This window comes from Cervus elaphus, chromosome 3 (genome assembly GCF_910594005.1).
Source record: "Cervus elaphus chromosome 3, mCerEla1.1, whole genome shotgun sequence".
NCBI lineage: Eukaryota > Metazoa > Chordata > Mammalia > Artiodactyla > Cervidae > Cervus > Cervus elaphus.
The window spans coordinates 26,499,430-26,520,000 of record NC_057817.1 but is presented as its reverse complement, the minus strand read 5'-3'; the positions used below and the strand labels follow the sequence as shown (position 1 = coordinate 26,520,000).

At 45.7% G+C, this 20,571-nt stretch overlaps 2 protein-coding genes across 6 annotated transcripts in view; both read left to right on the top strand.

The window, feature by feature from the left end:
- Window positions 1–5,704, top strand: part of SP1 (Sp1 transcription factor) — a 37,550-nt gene extending 31,846 nt beyond the window's left edge. For all 4 annotated transcript variants that reach the window (XM_043882701.1, XM_043882700.1, XM_043882699.1 and 1 more), the window contains exon 6: window positions 265–5,704. In XM_043882701.1, the coding sequence (XP_043738636.1) occupies window positions 265–578 (314 nt within the window). In that variant the 3' untranslated portion in view covers window positions 579–5,704. The remainder of the gene's footprint in view (window positions 1–264) is intronic.
- Window positions 5,705–10,320: 4,616 nt separating this feature from the next.
- Window positions 10,321–18,555, top strand: AMHR2 (anti-Mullerian hormone receptor type 2). Of its 2 annotated transcripts, none has more exons than XM_043882697.1 (11): window positions 10,321–12,222; window positions 12,505–12,687; window positions 12,893–13,084; window positions 13,354–13,425; window positions 13,571–13,701; window positions 13,816–14,046; window positions 15,371–15,485; window positions 15,629–15,801; window positions 15,978–16,125; window positions 16,295–16,431; window positions 18,114–18,555. In XM_043882697.1, exons 1-11 carry the CDS (start codon window positions 12,171–12,173, stop codon window positions 18,321–18,323), a joined length of 1,644 nt encoding a protein of 547 aa, XP_043738632.1. In that variant the 5' UTR covers window positions 10,321–12,170; the 3' UTR covers window positions 18,324–18,555. The 2 variants fall into 2 exon arrangements, with proteins under 2 accessions (XP_043738632.1, XP_043738631.1); XM_043882696.1 differs by having other exon boundaries at window positions 10,321–12,303.
- Window positions 18,556–20,571: the final 2,016 nt, after the last annotated feature.

Below are 20,571 nucleotides of genomic sequence, written 5' to 3'. Positions count from 1 at the left end.
AATCTGAAAACCCTTAAGAAATAAGGGTTCTGAAGGTCTTCTCTTACTTTTCTGCTATACTTCTTCCTTTCTGAGGACTCTCTAATCTTTACTTTTTTTGTTCCCCAAAAAGACAGAAGATAATCACCAGAATTTTCTTGTTTTAGTCACCTTTTAAGATTAACCTTATTCTGCCTTACATAGTTTGAAGGGAATGAACTGAACAAGGTACCCTTACTTCCTAAGATGTGATTTTTCTCATCTTCTTACTCTTCCTTTACCTAGGTGAGAAGAAATTTGCCTGCCCTGAGTGTCCCAAGCGCTTCATGAGGAGTGACCACCTGTCAAAGCATATCAAGACCCACCAGAATAAGAAGGGAGGCCCGGGTGTAGCCCTGAGTGTGGGCACTTTGCCCCTGGACAGTGGGGCAGGTTCAGAAGGCAGTGGTACTGCCACCCCTTCAGCCCTTATTACCACCAACATGGTAGCCATGGAGGCCATTTGTCCAGAGGGTATTGCCCGTCTTGCCAACAGTGGCATCAATGTCATGCAGGTGGCAGATCTGCAATCCATTAATATCAGTGGCAATGGCTTCTGAGATCAGGCACCTGGGGCCAGAGACATATGGGCCATACCCATCAACCCTGGGATGCAAGGTAGCATGGGTCCAAGAGACGTGTGGGAGAATGAGCCATGAGGCATTAAAAATGCATGGTGGTGGGAAGAATTGGGGGTGGGATACAAAAGAAGAGATGGGGTCCTGGCACCCACCTGTATCATCACTACCTTCTTGAAGTGGGAAACATAGTGAAAATTCTGTTGGTGCCACCTTTGATGAGCATTCGTTTGACCCCAAACAGTTTCTTAACACTTCTTACCCCAGCCTCCCCTTCCTGCATTTCCCTTCTCAGCTCCCCCATGATGGATCCCCCCCTTTCCTAAAGCCATCATGCCTTGATAAATATATATGATCATTGAAATACTTTTTAACAAAAACAGATTCTATATTATATATATATATATAAAAGATATATAGAGATGCATTTGCAGGGGTAGGCTGGGAGGAGGAAGGAGACCATTCTGTGACCAAAATACCTTGGTCATTTTTTTTATATTGCCTTATTTCCTTATGGCTGAGCCTTGTTGTGACACATCAAGATATTCTATAGATGTTGTCTTGGCTTCCCACCAGATTAAGCATTTATATGCTCTGCTTTTAGTTTATATATACACACATAATGTTTTCCTTTCTTAATTTTGTCTTTTAATTTGGGATCAGCTTCTTGCACTCTTTCCCTGACTCAACCCTTTCTGTCTCCCCTTCTCTCACCTGATCACTTCATGTTTTGTTTTTGGTAGTGGTCCCTGGATGAGGCACTTCTGTCATTTTTTTATAAAGTCCTTAGTCCCAGCAGCAGAATGGAGAAGCCTTGAAGCTCAGGCAAATGCTTGAGGTAGCTGTGAAGAGAGTGTTCAAAATACTACTGACGCAGGCACCCTTTTGGTGCTGGAGAGTCAAAGGCACCTCTCTCTTCATTAGCTGCTCTAAGCATCAGGAATCAGAAGTCTTTCTATGGAATTGTACAGGAGACCCTTTGAAAGTTATAGTCTGGGATCAGTTTGTCCAAACTGTGAAAAGATGGTCAAGTAATAGGTAGGAGCTTTCAATAGGAAAATGATGTGCTCAGAAGTGGAAGTGACTCAAGTAGTTCACTTCAGGAGTTAGTGGAGTATTTGGACCTTTGTGCAACTGTCTTCCAAGGTAGCTCTAAGCTTTGATGTGTAGGCTTCTGAGTTCACATTCTGAAAGGAAATACACTTCCTCTTTTGAACATCTCCAGTAGTTTCTTTCCCATTATGTTATTAAGGAGCATCAGCCAGTGACTCTGTTCTGGATTTCCATTCTGCAGAACTCCAGAGCACGGATCAGTGGCAAGGCAATGGTTCTTTGATCTTTTCCCTTAACTCTTCCTAGGGTGATTCCTAAGGGGAAAGGAAGCACACGTGATCATGGGAATGATAGCCCAGAACAAAAAGAAATCTTGTCTTACCACTGTGGTTTATAGGAGAGACCAGGGAAAGCCATCCTGCTTTTCTCCATGGCCTGATTCCTGAAGAGACTGATCCAAAAATTATAGCGGCAGGGAACTCTTAGTGCATTTGGCACTGAGATTTAAATGCAACCAGAGTTGTCCTCAAGGCCCAGCCATTAAAACATTGTCTCTCTCGACTTTCTGGTATCTCGTCAGAGAGCTTTTCACTGTGAGGAAGTGTGGAAATGGCTGTGTGTATGTGTGTAATCTGTTAGATTGGGGATAGGTTTTCTGTTAGCCAATACTATAAGAGACCTGCAATAAAAAATTACCCTAATCTGATAGAAAGTGAAGTGTTTGTGTATGACCGTGTGTGAATGTGTGTTCGTGCTTGTATATATCTACACACAGATGAGAAATTATATTTGAAATTGTTGGAAAATAAATCAAATTCAGATCAAAATGCCTTTCAGGCCCATTACCTAGAAATCTATCTTAAAACCTGGGTATGTTCCTGAGGTCATTGCTTTGCTTTTGCTAAACTAGTTACAATTATGAATGGGGGATATTCTACTGCACTTTTAAAAGAAGAAACTATTTTTGTGTTTGAAAATGAAACCAACATCCAGTTCTATAGCAGAGTCCTAATTCCTCTCATAAGTCTATTTACCTTGACTACAAATAGATGATGCCGTGATTCTACTATGTATTTTATATAAAATCTATCCAAATTAGGGTTTGGGTAAGTTTGTGTTGTTGTTTAACCTGAAATACAATAACTGTTAATATTCTAAACAAAAGCTTACTCCACTTGGTCCTTTCTCTGCAGACTTAATACTGTTTTTAACACAGAAGCTATTGCAAGGAACTTTCCCTTTATCAAATTGCATTAATACTGAAGTAAAAGTTATCTGCCCAGCCACTTATCACACCCTTTGTTCCCACTGAAAGGCAGAAGTCTGAACATGCTATTTTATATCTGCAATCATGTACATAGGCATCTTCTGGAGGAAAGGGGCAAGATAACTCACTGGAGTGTGCAGTGTTTTGCTAGAACATTTCATGGAATGGAATCTTCCCTAGAATGAAATTACTAGATGTAATCTAGCTTAATGATGCTGAAACTTAAAACACTTCCAGGTTATTTGATGATGGTTTTCTCTGGGATGGAATGCTGGTTTACCCCCAGCTCTTAGCACAAGCAAATTTATATCCAGTTCTTTCCACTTGTCCTAGTTCCTTCTCATCAAGGAAGCTCAGGATTCAGTATCTTGTTTGGCCCTAAAAGTAAAGCCGCTACTGCTTTTGTTTCCCAGCAGCAGTAAGTCACTCAGTCTTTTCCACAGGAAGTTAGCCCACATTCCGTGAGTCAGGAGCTTATTGCTCAAAGTCCCTTTCCCTGAACTTTTTGCCGGAAGAAATTAGTGTAACTGACAGGCATATTGAGTCTAAGTTTTTTTTTTCACAAGTTGCTCTTTTATGTAACTTTCTAATGACCAAACCTTGGGTCAGGGATGCCCAGAGAAGTGGTAATATTATTCCCTTATCCTTTCAGGTTGCCCATTCACATGTATCTGCTTATCATTTGACTGTCTCACTTTTTACCCGGAGCAGTAACAACCCACATCGTCTTCCTTCAGGGACTTCCCAGCGGGCACCCTCTTTATGGGTGCCATGTAGAATGCCGTTTAACAGACATTTCTCAGAATTCAGAATAGAACTCTTGATCCCAGAAAGTATAGACTGAAGTGTTGGGTAAAGATTATGACTGGGGGAGGGTTAGAGACAAAGGCTGTAAATTACTATGGCTGATTGATTTATTTCTACTATATACATATATATTTTTTTGCTTTTGTATATCCAATATAGGAAACTAAGCATTGTATTTTTTTTTTTTTTTTAACAAATCTGAGAAAGCACTATGAACTGCAGATGTTTGACTTTCAGAATATATTTTGTATTGTTAATATCTTCACATTGTGTGAATACTGGAAGCTGCAGATCTTTGCTAGGACGCAATAAATTTATACGCTTTTTGAGAGGTTCTTCTGGGGGTATTAATCAGGCCCCTGTTATGCTTTGGGGGAGCTCTGGTGCTAAAGTTTTCATTCAGTTGTAAGTACCCTGATACCTTTTGGACCTTGGGATCAGATCAAAGGAGTTCTGATCCAGGTACCAAGGAAAATGAGGACAGTCTAGCTGCCTCAAGTGAGGGGCCCTTTGCATAGCTCTCCTTCCCCCTATTCAAGTGCCCTCTTGGAGTTGGGAGGAGGAATGTGAAATCTCAGAGTTTCATCTCCCTTAGAAGAGAGCCAGTAACTTATTGTGCAAGGATGAAAGGTGGCAGCAGTAGCTTTCGGGAAGGGAGGAGGATATGGCACTTCTCCAACCCCGGAAAACATTGCTTTTGAAAACTGCTGATAAACTATGGGTAGGTTATTACTTTTGTTTAGGAGCCTGTGTGCTCTGCGGTGCCTCTCTTGGCTCTACTCCTGGGGTACAGACCTCATCTAGGAGGATGAGGAGACCAGCTTTGAGGTTGACCTGTTTCTTTTCTTTGTCTGTCTTCCCTAAACACCAGCCCCCAGGAGGACATTAAGCAGCCTTAAGCTTAAATTCCTACTCCCTCTTGCCAATTTAGCTCACTTGCCTTAGATCGGAATCTGGGAAAGGGGGAAAAAAAATGGGAGTCCCTGGTTTTATTCACCTCCTAGGTCTTCTCCAGTTTGATTTCCCCAAACCCAGAAAGATTGCCTCCACAATGTTCATTTGAGGGAAATGAGTATTTTGTCCCATTATCTCCCTTCCTGATTATCACAACCCCAGCCTGCCTTGTCCCTGCTGAGCAAGAAGAGGCATGATCTATCCCTCAATTTCCTTTAATATCAATAAATAAATAAATAGGGCTAAAGTGAGGCTGCTGTGGGTGGTGAGGACCTTGTTGATACCTCTCCTGGGGTGTGTGTTTTCTCTTCCTCACCTTCAGGAATTACACTGTGCCTTCTCCACAGAGGAATGGGATTCTCTACCCAGCCCCCCACTTTCCTAGCAGCTGCTCTTGAACAGTGTGCACAAGGGCAAGTCTTCATATTTCTGATCACCCCTTTCTCCCAGTAGCATCCCATAGCTCTCATTTGGAGTCTAAGGCACAAAGATTTTGGGGAAAGTTGGGGAAAATATGCTGAGATTGGTCTGAAGAGACTCCTACACATACCAATGGCAGCTGCCCTAGGGCCTGCTTCCTCTTCGAGAGTCTGTCCTCCTCTGGGAGGAAGGGGCAGTGCTCCGGTCTCTGGTGCCTAAAACAAGTTTATTTCTCTCTCTCAACACTGGCAGTAACCAGTCTCCATACCACTGTTGCCTTTTTAAACTTCTTAATAATCAATCTCATGCTGTGTTTGTTGTTGGTTTCAATCCGATTATCACCTGGGCTGTGGGGAAATACTTTTAAATGCTCTCTCATCTCTCTTGCTCTTTTTCCCCTTGATCTTGTGTATGTATGATGCTAATCTCTTGTCTTGGTTTCTTCCTGCTCTTTTGTATCTTACTTTCTTGTCTCTCCCCTGCCTTTTGTCTCTGGGTGTTTTGGGGCTTTTCTTTTTTTTTTTTTTCCTTTTTGTACAAAGATTAGTTCAATGTAGTCTGTAGCTCCTTTGTAAACCAATTAAAAAAAAAGTTTTTTTAATAAAAAGCCATGTCTCTGGTGTGTTGAGAGGGTTGGGATTGGGGAGAATATGGTTATAACTTCATATACTAAACCCAAAATTAAGTTTTCTAGCTACACTGTTAATACATGTTAATCAGTGCAGTTGTCCTACACTTGACTCCCAGGTAAACAATTCATGACCAGATCAGCATGCCAGGACTACATAGAAATGTAGCAGATCCAGAGGAACAGGGACAGTTCCAACTTTTTTTTCTAAATTAGCTCCTATTTTGAAATATTTTTAGATTCAAAGGAGAGTCGCAGAGATAGTGCAGAGGGTTTCTATATTCCCCTTTCCCAGTTTTCTCCATTGTTAACATTACCAGGGTATATTGTCAAAATTAAGAAACTGACATTAGTACATTATATTAGCTAAATCCTATGTGGGCTTTATCCATTGATGTCCTTTTTCTGTTCCAGGATCTGTTGCAGGATACCACATTGCATTTAGTTGGTATGTCTCCCTAGTCTTCTCTGTGACAGTTTCTTAGTCTTTTCTTACTGGTTACTTTGACAGTCTTTGAGAGTACTGGCTATGTTCTGTAGAATATCCCCCAATCTGAATTTGTGTAATTTTTTTCTCATTATTAGACTGAGCTTACAGGTTTCAGGGGGAAAAAAATACAACATAGGTGAAATGCCCCCATCACATCCTATCAAGGGGTGTGTGATAGCCATGTGACATTATGGATGATAAAATATTTATCACCTGGTTAAGGTAGGGTTTGCCTGGTTTCTCCACTTTCTCTTTCCCTATTCTTTGGGAGTGAGTCTAGCCCACCCTTAATGGGGTTGATGGGAATTAAGCTTCTGTGAGGAAACTACCTCTTCTTTATTAATTTAAATTAACAAGTCCTCATGTATACTTATTTTATTATAAGTGGGTGGTTATAGTCCAGTTATGCATTATTTTTGTTGTTCACATTGTCCCAGCTTTGAAACATTGGAAGTGCTTTTGACTTCTGTGTCCCTTTGATATGTCTACATCCTCTTTTTTTTTCTTGAGTACTTTTTGATACATAAGATGCTTCAGACTCATACTGTATTTTCCCTGCCCCAGCCCTAGATTGGCCATTTCTCCAAGGAGCCTTTGTTCTTTTTATTGGAGAATGGTAGTTAGAAGCCAAGATCTAGCTCCGACATATTTTACATTCAGTTAATACCAACCTGTGTCTAAAATGACTGAATCTGGATTATGGCCCCTTGAAACTGAAATTGAAGTTATGCTGACAGCCTTTCCCATTTCCTGTCAGCCTGTGCTTTTACCTGCCTTTGTACCTATCTGAGAATCCTTGGTTGATGGTTTATACTGTAACTACCAGCATTCTTGATTATTTTTGCTCATTTGACCCCTTACGTCCACTTTGTCAAATCACTCAGCCATTTGATATTCTTATGTAGCTATTTGAAATATAACATTTTGATGTTTGGCTTTATTGGAGAGTTTTTTATGAGGAGGGGCTGTATGTTTTTTTGGCTTTGGAGTCTTATGTGGGCCTTTAAATAGTTCTGTCAGCTATTCAGTCAGCAAACCTTTATTGAGCCCTTACTATGTGCTAGGTTGAGGATAAAAAAATGAAAAAAAAAAAAAAAGAAAAAAAAAATGAAGTAAGACAGGCCCTGCTATCAAATACTTAATAGTGTGGCATAGTAATGTAGAACTGCAAGTTTCCCAGTCTTGACCCCATTTTTCAACAGATAATTTACTTCTTATTTCACAGAGAAAACAGAAGTGTCAGACTTCCTCAAACTTCTCTCAAATTTCCTCAAAATTCCCATCAAATTTCCTCAAACTTCCCTCTCTTCTAACATCTACATGTTCACCAATACCAATTTACCCCCTTCTCCTAAGAAGAGAAGTGTTTTTCCTTTGCAAGGCCAACCCTGCCACTAGTGCTGTCAACCTCATTTTTCTTTGACTTCTTTTTGTTCTTTGTTTCAATAGTATTTTCTCCTTTTATCTTAAGTCTCTCCTGGAGAGACCTTTTGTCAGCCTATAATGGCTCAGAAGGTAAAAAGAGTCTGCGATGTGGGAGACCCAGGTTCAGTCCCTGGGTTGGGAAGATCCTCCAGAGAACGGAATGGCCACCCACTCCAGTTTTCTTGTCCAGAGAATTCCATGGACAGAGAAGCCTGATGGGCTCCCAGAGAGTTGGACGCGACTGAGCAACGAACACTTTCATTTTGAACCATGTTAAAATCTGCCTTTCTGCCCACCTCTCCCGTTTTGAAAAACCTCTGCTGCTGCTTCAAGCTGCTAACCTAATTCTTTCCATTTCCAAAGTTAGAGCAGTTTAACTTTTATCTACCTGTCTGGCCATCGTTTACCAAGTCGCTTATCAGTACCCGCACCCTGGTTGCCTGCTCCAGTGGTCTTGCCGTCCTTAGCCTCTTCCACCTCTTTCCAGCAGAGTGTGTCTTAGTGCTTTCTTCCCATGAAGTGTGGAACTAAGGCACTTCTGGTTTTCCTGCAGCCTTTCTGGGTTTCGGTCTCCTTCACTGCCGCTTCTTCCTCTGTCCCTGAAATACTGGCATTCCCCATCCTGGCTCCTCTCCTTACTCTTTGACCCCTGAACAAGTTGTATCCCCTCTTTAGCTATTACATACATATTGCTGACACCTAAATTAAAATCCCTCACTTTTTTCTCAACCTGGCAGCCTGCTTAGTGGACATTTTCATCTGAATATCCCACAGATAACTCACTCAACATGTAAGAAAGAAAAATAATCCTTTGTGTTCCTCACCTCACTTGACATTATTACCACTTTTAATCATGTATACTCGAAATTTCAGAATCATCTTTTAATTCTTTTTCGTCTGTCAACATTTATTTGATTACTAATCCTGTCATTATTACTAATAGAGTGTATCTCCATTTTTTTCCTTCTTTTGGGTTTGTTTTTTTGGCCTCGGGTATGGCTTGGAGGATCTTAGTTTCCCGACGAGGGATTGAACCCAGGCCCACAGCAGTGAAAGCTTGGAGTTCTAACCACTGGACCACCAGGGAATTCTCTCCCTCTTTATTTCCACACTCCTAGTACTCACCCTGGCTACTGCTTAGGTCTTATAACTGATCTCCCTGCTTCTGGTCTCCCTGAGCCTTAGTCATCCATCGTCCACGTTGCCCCCACGTTGTCCACCAGACCCCTGCCTAAAATCCTTTGCTTTTAGGAAAAGTCTAACCTTTCCAGTCTGGTCCCAGTCTATCTCTAGTTGTGATCCTTGCTCCTCGGCTTCGTGTTTCACACCTCTTTCTCCTGCTCAGTCTCAGCCCCTCCCCCGTGGTCTGGCCTCAACACACTGTTTATACCTGTATTCTTGCTGCCTTTGTTCTTGCTGTTCCTTGGCTACAATAATCACCCTCCTTTTATTTGTTTTCAGTGTGATTACCTTGAGACAATTTACATATTCCTTTCTCTGTGAAACCTTTGGACACCTTTCTTCCCTTGTCTTCTCTGCCCTGAACACAGTTTTAGCTTATTTGATCTTTCTGCTTATATAGCTCCTTGTTCATACCTTCTAGCTAGACACAATTTTCTGGTTGCTTATTGATATTTTCTCCTGCTTTTCTAGACTGAGTTCCTGGAGGGCAAGAATCACATGGATTTTGTAGGTTCAGCATTTAATGAAATACCTTTTTTAAGACTAGGATCTAATATTTTTTGAGTTGAATGAATAAATTCACTTTAGCCTTGTCATCATTGGGGTCAAAAGTAAATTATTGGGCCACTACAGACTTTTAATCAGGGAATTCTAATGAAGAGCTTTGTGTATGTGGAATCCAGGAAGCCTGCCTTCCTTTGCTGAAGTTCTCAGGACCTTCCTGACTCCCCCTTTCCTCATCATCTCAATTCTGAACTCTGCCCCGAGTATGTAGAGTTCCCATAAACCTGACTGGAATGTTTCTATATTGAGAGACGATATTTTTGTCTTGAGAGTAGGTATCCAAGGCTGTGGGTGAGGAGACTGCCTTCCTGCCTGCTCCTTACCTTGCTCTTCTCTGATACTCCTGATGCAAGAAGCTCTTTTACATTCAAATTCCCCCCTCAGTCCCAGACTTCAGTTCAGTTCACTCAGTCGTGTCCGACTCTTTGCAGTCCCATGAATTGCAGCACGCCAGGCCTCCCTGTCCATCACCAACTCCCAGAGCCTACCCAAACTCATGCCCATTGAGTCAGTGATGCCATCCAACCGTCTCATCCTCTGTCGTCCCCTTCTCCTCCTGCCTTCAATCTTTCCCAGCATCAGGGTCTTTTCAAATGAGTCAGCTCTTCACATCAGGTGGCCAAAGTATTGGAGTTTCAGCTTCAACATCAGTCCTTCCAATGAACACCCAGGACTGATCTCCTTTAGGATGGTCTGGTTGGATCTCCTTGTAGTCCAAGGGACTCTCAAGAGTCTTCTCCAACACCACAGTTCAAAAGCATCAATTCTGCGCTCAGCTTGCTTTATAGTCCAACTCTCACATCCACACATGACCACTGGAAAAACCATAGCCTTGACTAGACGGACCTTTGTTGGCAAAGTAATATCTCTGCTTTTTAATATGCTGTCTAGGTTGGTCATAACTTTCCTTCCAAGGAGTAAGTGTCTTTTAATTTCATGGTTACAATCACCATCTGCAGTGATTTTGTACCCCAGAAAAATAAAGTCAGCCACTGTTTCCCCATCTATTTGCCATGAATTGATGGGACCAGATGCCATGATCTTAGTTTTCTGAATGTTGAGCTTTTAAGCCAACTTTTTCACTCTCCTCTTTCACTTTGATCAAGAGGCTTTTTAGTTCTTCACTTTCTGCCATAAGGGTGGTGTCATCTGCATATCTGAGGTTATTGACATTTCTCAGTCCCAGACTTAGATCTGGCAAAGGAAGATAGAACTGAGTGCAACATTCTACCTGCCTGGACTCCTAGAAGAGCCCAAGGAGAGATGGGCAGCTATCCATCAGCCTCAAAGCCCGGGTCATGCCTCTAGCTGCTGCTTCACACTACTGGGGCTTTGACACTGTCATGCAAGCTCCTTGGAAGAGACTCCAGAATCAGAGTACTCAGGCCCTCATCCTGCATCTAATCCAGATCGTCCCTAGAAAGGGTTTCCAGGTAGCCACCAGCGGAACAGAAAGCTAGGAAAACAGGGAACCAGTCTCCTCTGGCTCTAATTCTCATAAGAGCCAGTTCTACAGTTTCTTATTCTGGGCAGTAATCTGATGGAGCTGGACTCCTGTCTCTTGATTGCAGCACAAACTATACACCTCTCTCCTTCCATCTCCACGCTGACATTCCCTCTACACACTCTGCCCTCCCTTCACAGTTTGCAGTTCCTTCAGATTCACAGATACTGGAGATGTACTGTGGATATGAGTCATTTCAGGAGGCCCTTTCTGACCCTCACTGTCCTGAGTTTCTCCTATGTTTGCTGACCTCTGGTGGTGATCATTTGAATTGTACTATCTTTTTATAGTGGTTGTCTGACAGGTATTGGTACACATTTTCTCAGTCCATATTCAAATACTGTGTTAAAATATTTTTTATTGCTGAATTTTGTATTTCTTTTCAGGCATCATGGCCATAAATGCAAAAAAAAAAAAAAAACAAAACAAAACAACAGGGCCTGGGCTTTAGAATCAAGACTTACTAGGTCCAATCTTAACTGCTATTTCCTGACAGAGTGACCTTGGTCAAGTTACCTAAATTCAGCTTTCTTACCTATAAAGTGAAGATAATAATAACTCAATGGGAGAATTAGATGTGATGATTGTAAAATTCATAGCCCTAGCCGTGCCCTAGTACACAGGTGCTCAATAAAGTTTGTTACCTTTTCTATAATGGTGATCAATGTGATTTTTTAAAAATTTTGATAACATCAAATTTACCTTCATACACCTATTTTCAATGTGATTTAAAAAAAAAAACAACTAATTTTATACAGCTGCTTTCCTGACCCTTGAGTTTAGAAAATGAGGTCAACTTGAAGTCTAGGCTATGAAGCTTCTCTGTGCCCAGGGAACTGCAGATCTGAGCCCAGAAAATAAGAGCTAGAAGGGCTTTGGGGAACAGATGAATGGTTCTGAGCACTTAACCTCACTTGGGTTTCCAGCCTGGGAAGAGCTGACAGCAGCCAGCACTTTTTCCTAGGGTCAGCGAAGGGCAGAGGTTTGGCATCACTCTCTGTTCTCAGTGAGAACCCTAAGGCCCCCTCCTCCCACTTTACAGAGTAGAGGAGGTGGCTGAACAGAGGAAGATAGGAGCCTGGTTCTCTGCTCCTCCCTGTCTCTCCCTGCTTTTCCCCACACCCATCCTCTCCCCCACAGCAGCCGTCTCCCCCACAGAGACGGGGAAGAGGGAGGGCGGTGGAGTTGGGGGCTGAAGGATCAGAAGCCCCACGGTGCCCTGTGTCTGAAGGAAGCTCTGGCCAGGGACAGCTGTGCTGGCTCCTGCTGCCCCCTCCAGCATGATGCTGGGGATCCTGGCACTCTGGGCACTGCTTCCCACAGCTGTGCAAGGTAAGTGTCTACAGGGAGAAGCAGCGTCTTTCCAGCCACCCGTCACAGGAGGGAGCACTCGAAGAGTGATGAGTGGAGTGGGTGAGTGAGGGTGACGGGTACAGCCAGGTGTTCCCTTGGTGGGGGTCACCTTCCAGGCCTCTGCTGACCCTGTTTCCTCCTGTGGCTTTACCAGGCTAGCTCTACAATACAAAACATGTTTTGTCTCTCTCCTGGCTTCTGTCTCTGCCCCTGCTTTCACTCCCATCTTGACCCCTCCCCTCCCCTTACCCTGGCCTGCAGCACCCCCCAGCAGGCGGACCTGTGTGTTCTTCGAGGCCCCCGGAGTGCGGGGAAGCACACAGAACTTGGGGAAGCTGCTGGATGCAGGGCCGGGCCCCCCCAGGGTTATCCACTGCCTCTACAGCCGCTGTTGCTTTGGAATCTGGAACCTGACCCAAGACCAGGCACAGGTGGAGATGCAAGGTGAAGGGCTCAGCATCTGCCAGGCATACCCGGGTTGGGGAGAGGCTCATCCTGGGCGGGGGTGGCCTCGAGGAGGGCAGGAGAAATGGAAAGTGTGGAGGGAAAGAAAAGGCTGTGAGAGATGGAAGGGATGGCCTCTGTGTTCCCAGACCCGTACACACTCTGTCCCTCCCTTTCTCTCCTTCTCCCAACCCCTCTGCGTCAGGATGCCGAGACAGTGATGAGCCAGGCTGTGAGTCCCCCCGATGTGACCCAAGTCCCCGAGCCCAGCCTCGCCCCAGCTCTACTCTCTTCACCTGCTCCTGTGGCGCTGACTTCTGCAATGCCAATTACAGCCATCTGCCTCCTCTGGGGAGCCCTGGGACACCTGGTTCCAAGGGCCCCCAGGCCATCCCAGGTAGCCACCCAAGGTCCTGGAGCCAGGTGGGGGCTGGGGCCCAGGTTAGATGAGAGGTTAGAACCAGGGCCAATTCTTACCCTACCACAGTCCTAAGCTTCCCTCCTCCTGGCCTTGAGAAGTTGGTTGCCCTGGTGACTGGGAGATAAGGGGGCTTGTGACCGGGGTGGGGGTGGGTAGAGAAGCAATTCTCTGAGGAGAGGGAGAGAAGCCGAGAGCAAGGTTTGGGGCAGGGCTCACCCGGCCTTCTTTCTTGCCCTAACCTCCAGGGGAGTCCGTCTGGATAGCGCTGCTGCTGCTGGGACTCCTGCTGCTGCTGCTGCTGAGCAGCAGCATCTTGGGTACTACTCTGGCCCACCACCCCCTTGTGAGCCCCCCTCAAGGCATTGCCCCAGCGCTCTGACCCCTCTCCAGGCTCCCCTGACCCCCACCACTTCCCAGTCTCCATGCCTGGGTACCTGACCCTAAGGCTGTTCTCTGCCTCAGCCCTGCTGCAGCGGAAGGCCTGCCGAGTGCAAGGTGGGCCAGAGCCAGAGCCAGAGCCAGAGCCAGAGCCAGAGTCAGGCAGGGACTGGAGCGCTGAGCTGCCGGAGCTGCCTGAGCTACGCTTCTCCCAGGTGCCCAGGGATGGCGGGGAGGGGGCCTTTGGGCACTCCCAGAGAGTGTGCTGGGGAGGAAGCTCGGCCCTGCGAACTCGGCAAGATCCAAACCCAGCACCGTGTCCCCACCAGGTCATACGGGAAGGAGGTCACTCAGTGGTGTGGGCTGGGCAGCTGCAAGGCAAGCTGGTAGCCGTCAAGGCCTTCCCCCTGAGGGCTGTGGCTCAGTTCCAAGCTGAGAGAGCATTGTACGAGCTGCCAGGCCTACAGCATGACCATATTGTCCGCTTTATCACCGCCAGCAGGGGCAGCCCTGGCCCCCCGCCCTGCGGGCCCCTGCTGGTACTAGAACTGCACCCCAAGGTGAGGACTGAGGAATGTATGTGTGTGGGAAGGCGGGGCGGGGAGTGGTGGCAGCTAGGCCCTGTTCAGACTTGTTCCTCTGCTATAGATTGCCTTTTCTCTAGAACATTACATATGCTTTTTTATTGTTTTTTCTTTCTATTATTATAAGTGGTACTTGCTAATATTTTTGACTTACAATATATAGACAAGGAAAGGGAGAAATCAAAACAATTCATATTCCCGACCTTAAGGAAAACCAATGTTAAAGACAGATCTCTGGGCATAGACTTCCAAACTCATTCGTCTATTCATTCAACTAATGTTGATGAACAATATGTTGCTGGGAAAAACACACCCAGCCCCTGCCTTTTCCAGAGTAGAAGGGGAGACAGCAGGGGATCAAGCAAACACAAAAAGAAATGTAAAGTGTCAAGTGAATTAAGTGCTGAAAGCAAAGGTCCTATAAGAAAAGACTAAGGAAAAAAAAAAAAAAGAAAAGAAAAGACTAAGGAGGCATAACTCAAAGGGAGAATCATGAACAAAAAGGATGAACAGACACAGATGGGCAGGGGTCACACCGCACCAGCCTTGTAGGCCTCTAAGGACTTCGGATATCATCACCTACAGTTCCTCCACCTCTGAAATCTTGAGTTCTGGGAAGTCTCTTCTTTGACCATATACCTCACAGCCCAGCTCAAAAATCACCACTTTTTTTGGTTTTGTTTAACTTTCCGGGCACACTGGAAGCACTCAATAGTGTCTGCAGAATGAGGGACTCCATTGCTCCTTTCCTCCCAGCTGCTCCACACCGGCTGCTCTCCTACCCAGTGGCCCTCCCCATCCACGCCCTGCTATGGGGTGACACCCCAGGCCAGGTGGTTCATGTGGGTGCCCCTACCTAGCCTGCTCTGCCTCTTCTGTTTCTGTCTTTATCCCAAGTCCTGTGAGGCAGTATAAGTTGGTTAAAGGTGAATGATGCTGGCAGTCAGACTGCTGGGGGGTCAGGTTGTACTACTCTCTCGCCCAGGGATTTCCAGCAAGCTCCTCATCCGTAAAACAGGAATGACAGGAGTACCCACCTCCCAGGGTTGTAGTGAGGGTTACAGGAGGCCTGGCACATGCCAAGTGCTCAGGACACTTAAACTAGAGCTGCTATTTTTCCTGTCAGTCTGAGTGATGTACACCCTCACTCCTGCATTGCCTGCTGCCTTGCTCTGGGCGTGTCGTGTGTTAAGTCTGCTGGGAGACGCGGGGGGAAGTCTGACAGTTGACCCCTGCTCGCTGGGGTGAATCAGCGTCCTCCAGCTTTGTGTGTCCCCCTCTTCTCTCTGCTTCTCCCCAGGGCTCCCTGTGCCACTACTTGACCCAGCACACCAGTGACTGGGGCAGTTCCCTGCGGATGGCACTGTCCCTGGCGCAGGGCCTGGCGTTTCTCCATGAGGAACGTTGGCAGGATGGTGGGTGAGCTGGGGGCCGGAAGCCATGGGAGTCAGGAGCCACGCTGCTGTTTCTGATTTTCCCTTAGCTTGGGGGGGGAAGGATTGGGTTGAAAAGACAAAGGAAGAAGATCCGTGCCCCTTCAGCCTGGCTTCTCCCACAGGCCAGTATAAACCAGGTATCGCCCACCGAGACCTGAGCAGCCAGAACGTACTCATTCGGGACGATGGGTCATGCGCCATTGGAGATCTGGGCCTCGCCTTGGTGCTCCCTGGCCTCGCCCAGCCCCCAACCTGGGCCCCTACTCAACCCCGAGGCCCGGCTGCCATCATGGAGGTCAGTACTCTGGAGGCGGGTGAGACCCAGGATGGGGGTGGTGCTGCTGATGACGATGCAGCGACCGTGCAGCAGCACCTGGAGCGTACGGGGTGCTCGCTGAGTCTAGTCAGGGGCGTGCTGCGCGGACCAGTGTTGCGGTGAGGGTTGCCATGGAGATGATCCTTGTCGTCCAGGCTGGCACCCAGCGGTACATGGCACCGGAGCTCTTGGACAAGACTCTGGACCTTCAGGACTGGGGTACGGCCCTGCGGCGAGCTGACGTCTACTCTCTGGCTCTGCTCTTGTGGGAGATCATGAGTCGCTGCCCAGATTTGCGACCTGGTGAGGATGGGTGGGACAGCAGCCTGCTCCCCACCCCCGTGCCCCACCTGCCCATTCTAGACTCACCTACCTCCTGACCCAGGAAGCTCTACCCTTCTCCCTCTTGGTCTTTCTACAAGAAGGCACCTGTTGGGCTAGCTGACACCTAGCCTCGTGTGCCTTTTCCCAGACAGCAGACCACCACCCTTCCAACTGGCCTACGAGGCAGAACTGGGCAGCGCCCCCACCACCTGTGAGCTGTGGGCCTTGGCGGTAGAGGAGAGGAGGCGCCCTCACGTCCCATCCACCTGGTGCTGCTTTACCACAGTAAGAGGGCACGGGCTGGTGGGCTGGGGACCTGCAGAGTCTTGACACGGGCTTCAGGGACCTATTCACCAGGACAGCCCACCTGTCCCTATTCCTTCTCCTCTCCCACCACTCCTGGCTTATATTCAGCTGGAGCTGGGCAAACTTGCTCTGTGCTCCAGTTCATCCCTTTCCACTGTAAGCCTCACATAGCCCGTTCCTGAGACACATACCTTCCTCTTGCTCAGTTATGCCTTGTCCATCCCTCCTCTCTCCATCATCAGTTTGCCCTGTTCCTCAGTTCCTTCGTCCAGGAAGCCCTCCTTGGCTTTGCTTCTGGTCTGAGCTCTGCCCCCAAGATAGTTGCTTTCCTGGTACACTGGAGCCCAATATTTGTTTTTTTAACATTAAAAAAAAAAGTATTTATTCATTTGTTAAAAAAAAGTATTTATTCATTTGTTATTTTTGTGTATGCTGGTCTTCACTGGGATGCTTGGGCTTTCTCTAGTTGCAGCGCGCAGGCTGCTCATTGCAGTGGCTTCTCTTGTTGAGGAACACAGGCTCTGGGCCAGCGGACTTCCCTAGTTGTGATGCATGGGCTTATTTGCTCCATGCCATGTGGAATCTTCCTGGACCAGGGATCAAACCTGTGTCCCTTGCATAAGTTGGCAGGTGGATTCTTAACCACTGTACCACCAGGAAAGAATAAATTAAAAACATTTATTTATTTGGCTGCATCTTAGTTGTGGCACATGGGATCTCTGTTGCATCATTCGAGATCTTTCATTGGGGCACACAGACTCTCTAGTTGTGTTCCTTGGGCTCTGGAGCACACAGACTTAGTAGATGTGGCTTCTGGGCTTAGTTTCTCCAAGGCATATAGGATCTTAATTCCCCCACCAGGAATCGAACCTGTGTCCCTTGAATAGCAAGGCAGATTCTGAACCACTGGACCATGAGGGAAGTCCCCTGGAGCCCAATATTTAATCCAATAATTTCTCATTCTGTCTTACACCTCTGTGTTTCTGTCACAACCGAATTAAAGCCAGAACTAAGGATAAGGGTTAAAGCAGTGGCTGAATAGTTAAATTTCAGGGTTTCTGCAGAAAACAGTTTCCTTACAGGAGGCCCCTTCCTCTGCTACCTGATCTGATGTTTCCACTGCACAAGTGTCTGATGGGTTTGGTAACAAAGGCCCGGGTATTGTTTGCAGAAGACCCTGGTTGCCTGAGAGAAAGGAGCAGTTAAACCATTAATTAGCCTGAACTAGCATCTCAAAGGAAAAGGTAGACTCTTTGGAGAGAACTTTTCTCATAAGAGAAGAGACGAGGGGGTACTCTTTCTGCCCCCTTCTGATGCCTATGTCAGAAGCTTTCTCTATCTCCTTTATACTTTAATCTTTCATTGACAGACTGCTAGTGACTATATAACATCCAGCTGAAGACTAGCAGGAGAGTACTCTTTCTGCCCCCTTCTGATGCCTATGTCAGAAGCTTTCTCTATCTCCTTTCTACTTTAATAAAACTTTATCACACACACACAAAGAGAGGAGATGAAAGGAGTGATTTGGGTGAAGGGGAGGAAGGAGGCTCTAGGAGGGAACAGAAGAGGAGTGTTGCGACCTGGACCATCAAGGATGCCTTTTAACGCTGGGGCCACTCAGGGTCCTGCAGTAAAGCCTGCTTCCCGATCATTCTTTCCAGGACCCTGGTGTCCTGAGAGAGCTCCTGGAGGACTGTTGGGATGCAGACCCGGAAGCACGGCTAACAGCTGAGTGTGTGCAGCGGCGCCTGGCTGCCCTGGCCTGTCCTGAGGAGGCCCACCCCTTCCCTGAGGGCCGTGCACAGGACTGCTCACCTTACTGCCTGGAAGACCATCTCTCCTATCCTCCCGTCTGCCATTCTCCCTCGTAGGCTGCAGCTGAGTGCCTGCCACGTCACTGTTCAGCAAGGCCCTTTTCCCAGAAATCCTCAACCTACCTGGACTACTTCTCCTGTGTAAATATGCATTTATGTAGAATCTGTGTTTGTTGTTGTTCAGTCGCTAAATTGTATCTGACTCTTCGCGACTCCATGGACTGCAGCATGCCAGGCTCCTCTGTCCTCCACTATATCCTGGAGTTTGCTCAAATTCACATCCATTGAGTTGGTGATGCTATCTAACCATCTCATTCTCTGCTGCCCCTTTCTGCTTTTGCCTTCAATTTTTCCCAGCATCAAGGTCTTTTCCAATGAATTGGCTCTTTGTATCAGGTGGTCAAAGTATTGAAGCTTCAGCTTCATCATCAGTCCTTCCAATGAATATTCAGGACTGATTTCCTTTAGGATTGACTGGTTGGATCTCCTTGCAGTCCAAGGGATTCTCAAGAATCTTCTCCAGCACCACAGTTCAAAAGCATCAATTCTTCTTGCTCAGTCTTCTTTATGATCCAACTCTTATATCCATACATGACTACTGGAAAAACCATAGCTTTGATGATATGGACTTTTGTCAGCAAAGTGATGTCTCTGGTTTTTAATATGTTGTCTAGGCTTGTCATAGCTTTCCTTGTAAGGAGCAAGCATCTTTTAATTTCATGGCTGCAGTCACCATCTGCAGTGATTTTGGAGCCCAAGAGAAGAAAATCTATGACTGCTTTCACTTTTTCCCCTTTTATTTGCCATGAAGTGATGGGGCCAGATGTCATAATCTTAATTTTTTGAATGTTGAGTTTTAAGCCAGCTTTTTCATTCTCCTCTTTCATCCCTCATCGAGAGGCTCTTTAGTTCCTCTTCACTTTTCTGCCATTAGAGTGGTATCATCTCCATATTTGAGGTTGTTGATATCTTCCCCAGCAACCTTGATTCCAGCTTGTGATTCATCCAGCCTGGCATTTCACATGATGTACTCTGTATATAGGACTTCCCTGGTGGCCACCTATTTTCCCCATAATTTAGTTTAAACAGCACTCTTTGAATAATCTTTAAACATAAGTTTCATTTTGTCTTGCCTCTGCTCAACAGTCCACTTGCCTTTTTTGTGACAATGCTATGAGCACTATTTACAGAGGAGGAAACCAAGGGCTCAGAGAAGTTTAGAATGTGTCCAAGGTCATACAGATTTTAAATAACAAAGAAAGGATTTTCAGCCATTAAAAGTGAAGTTTATGCTGGAAATAGAACTGCCATATGACCCAGCAATCCCACTGCTGGGCATACACACCAAGGAAACCAGAACTGAAAGAGACACGTATACCCCAATGTTCACTGCAGCACTGTTTACAATAGCCAGGACATGGAAGCAACCTAGATGTCCATCAGCAGACGAATGGATAAGAAAGCTGTGGTACATATATACAATGGAATTAAAAGCTATTAAAAAGAATGCATTTGAATCAGTTCTAATGAGGTGGATGAAAATGGAGCCTATTATACAGAGCGAAGTAAGTCAGAAAGAAAAACACCAATACAGTATATTAATACATATATATGGAATTTAGAAAGATGGTAACCATGACCCTATATGTGAGACAGTGAAAGAGACACAGATGTAAGGAACAGACTTTTGGACTCTGTGGGAGAAGGCGAGGGTGGGATGATTTGACAGAATAGCATTGAAATGTGTATATTATCAATATGTGAAACAGATCGCCAGTCCAGGTTCAGTGCATGAGACAAGGTGCTCAGAGCTGGTGCACTGGGATGACCCTGAGGGATGGGATGGGGAGGGAGGTGGGAGGGAGGTTCAGGATGGGGAACACATGTACACCCATGGCTGATTCATGTGACTGTATGGCAAAAACCACCACAATATTGTAAAGTAATTAGCCTCCAATTAAAATAATAAAAAAAAGTGAAGTTTATGGAAACACCACAAATCATTAGAAATAGATAATATTATATGAATATATGTTGACAAGCCTAGGGTTATGTTAAAAAAGATAAACGTATGATCACAAGAAAGCAAACAAATACCAATTTGTTTCAAAATATCCAACCAATACACACCAAGGAAACCAGATCTGAAGGAGACATGTGTACCCCAATGTTCATTGCAGCACTGTTAATAATAGCCAGGACATGGAAGCAACCTAGATGCCCATCAGCAGATGAATGGATAAGAAAGCTGTGGTACATATACACCATGGAATATTACTCAGCCATTAAAAAGAATTCATTTGAA

Coding starts and splice junctions, on each gene's coding strand:
- AMHR2 (XM_043882696.1), top strand. CDS start 12,171: ATGATGCTGGGGATCCTGGCACTCTGGGCACTGCTTCCCACAGCTGTG. Junction 13,426..13,570: donor GCTGAGCAGCAGCATCTTGG/GTACTACTCTGG, acceptor TCTCTGCCTCAG/CCCTGCTGCAGCGGAAGGCC. Junction 15,802..15,977: donor GCCCGGCTGCCATCATGGAG/GTCAGTACTCTG, acceptor CTTGTCGTCCAG/GCTGGCACCCAGCGGTACAT.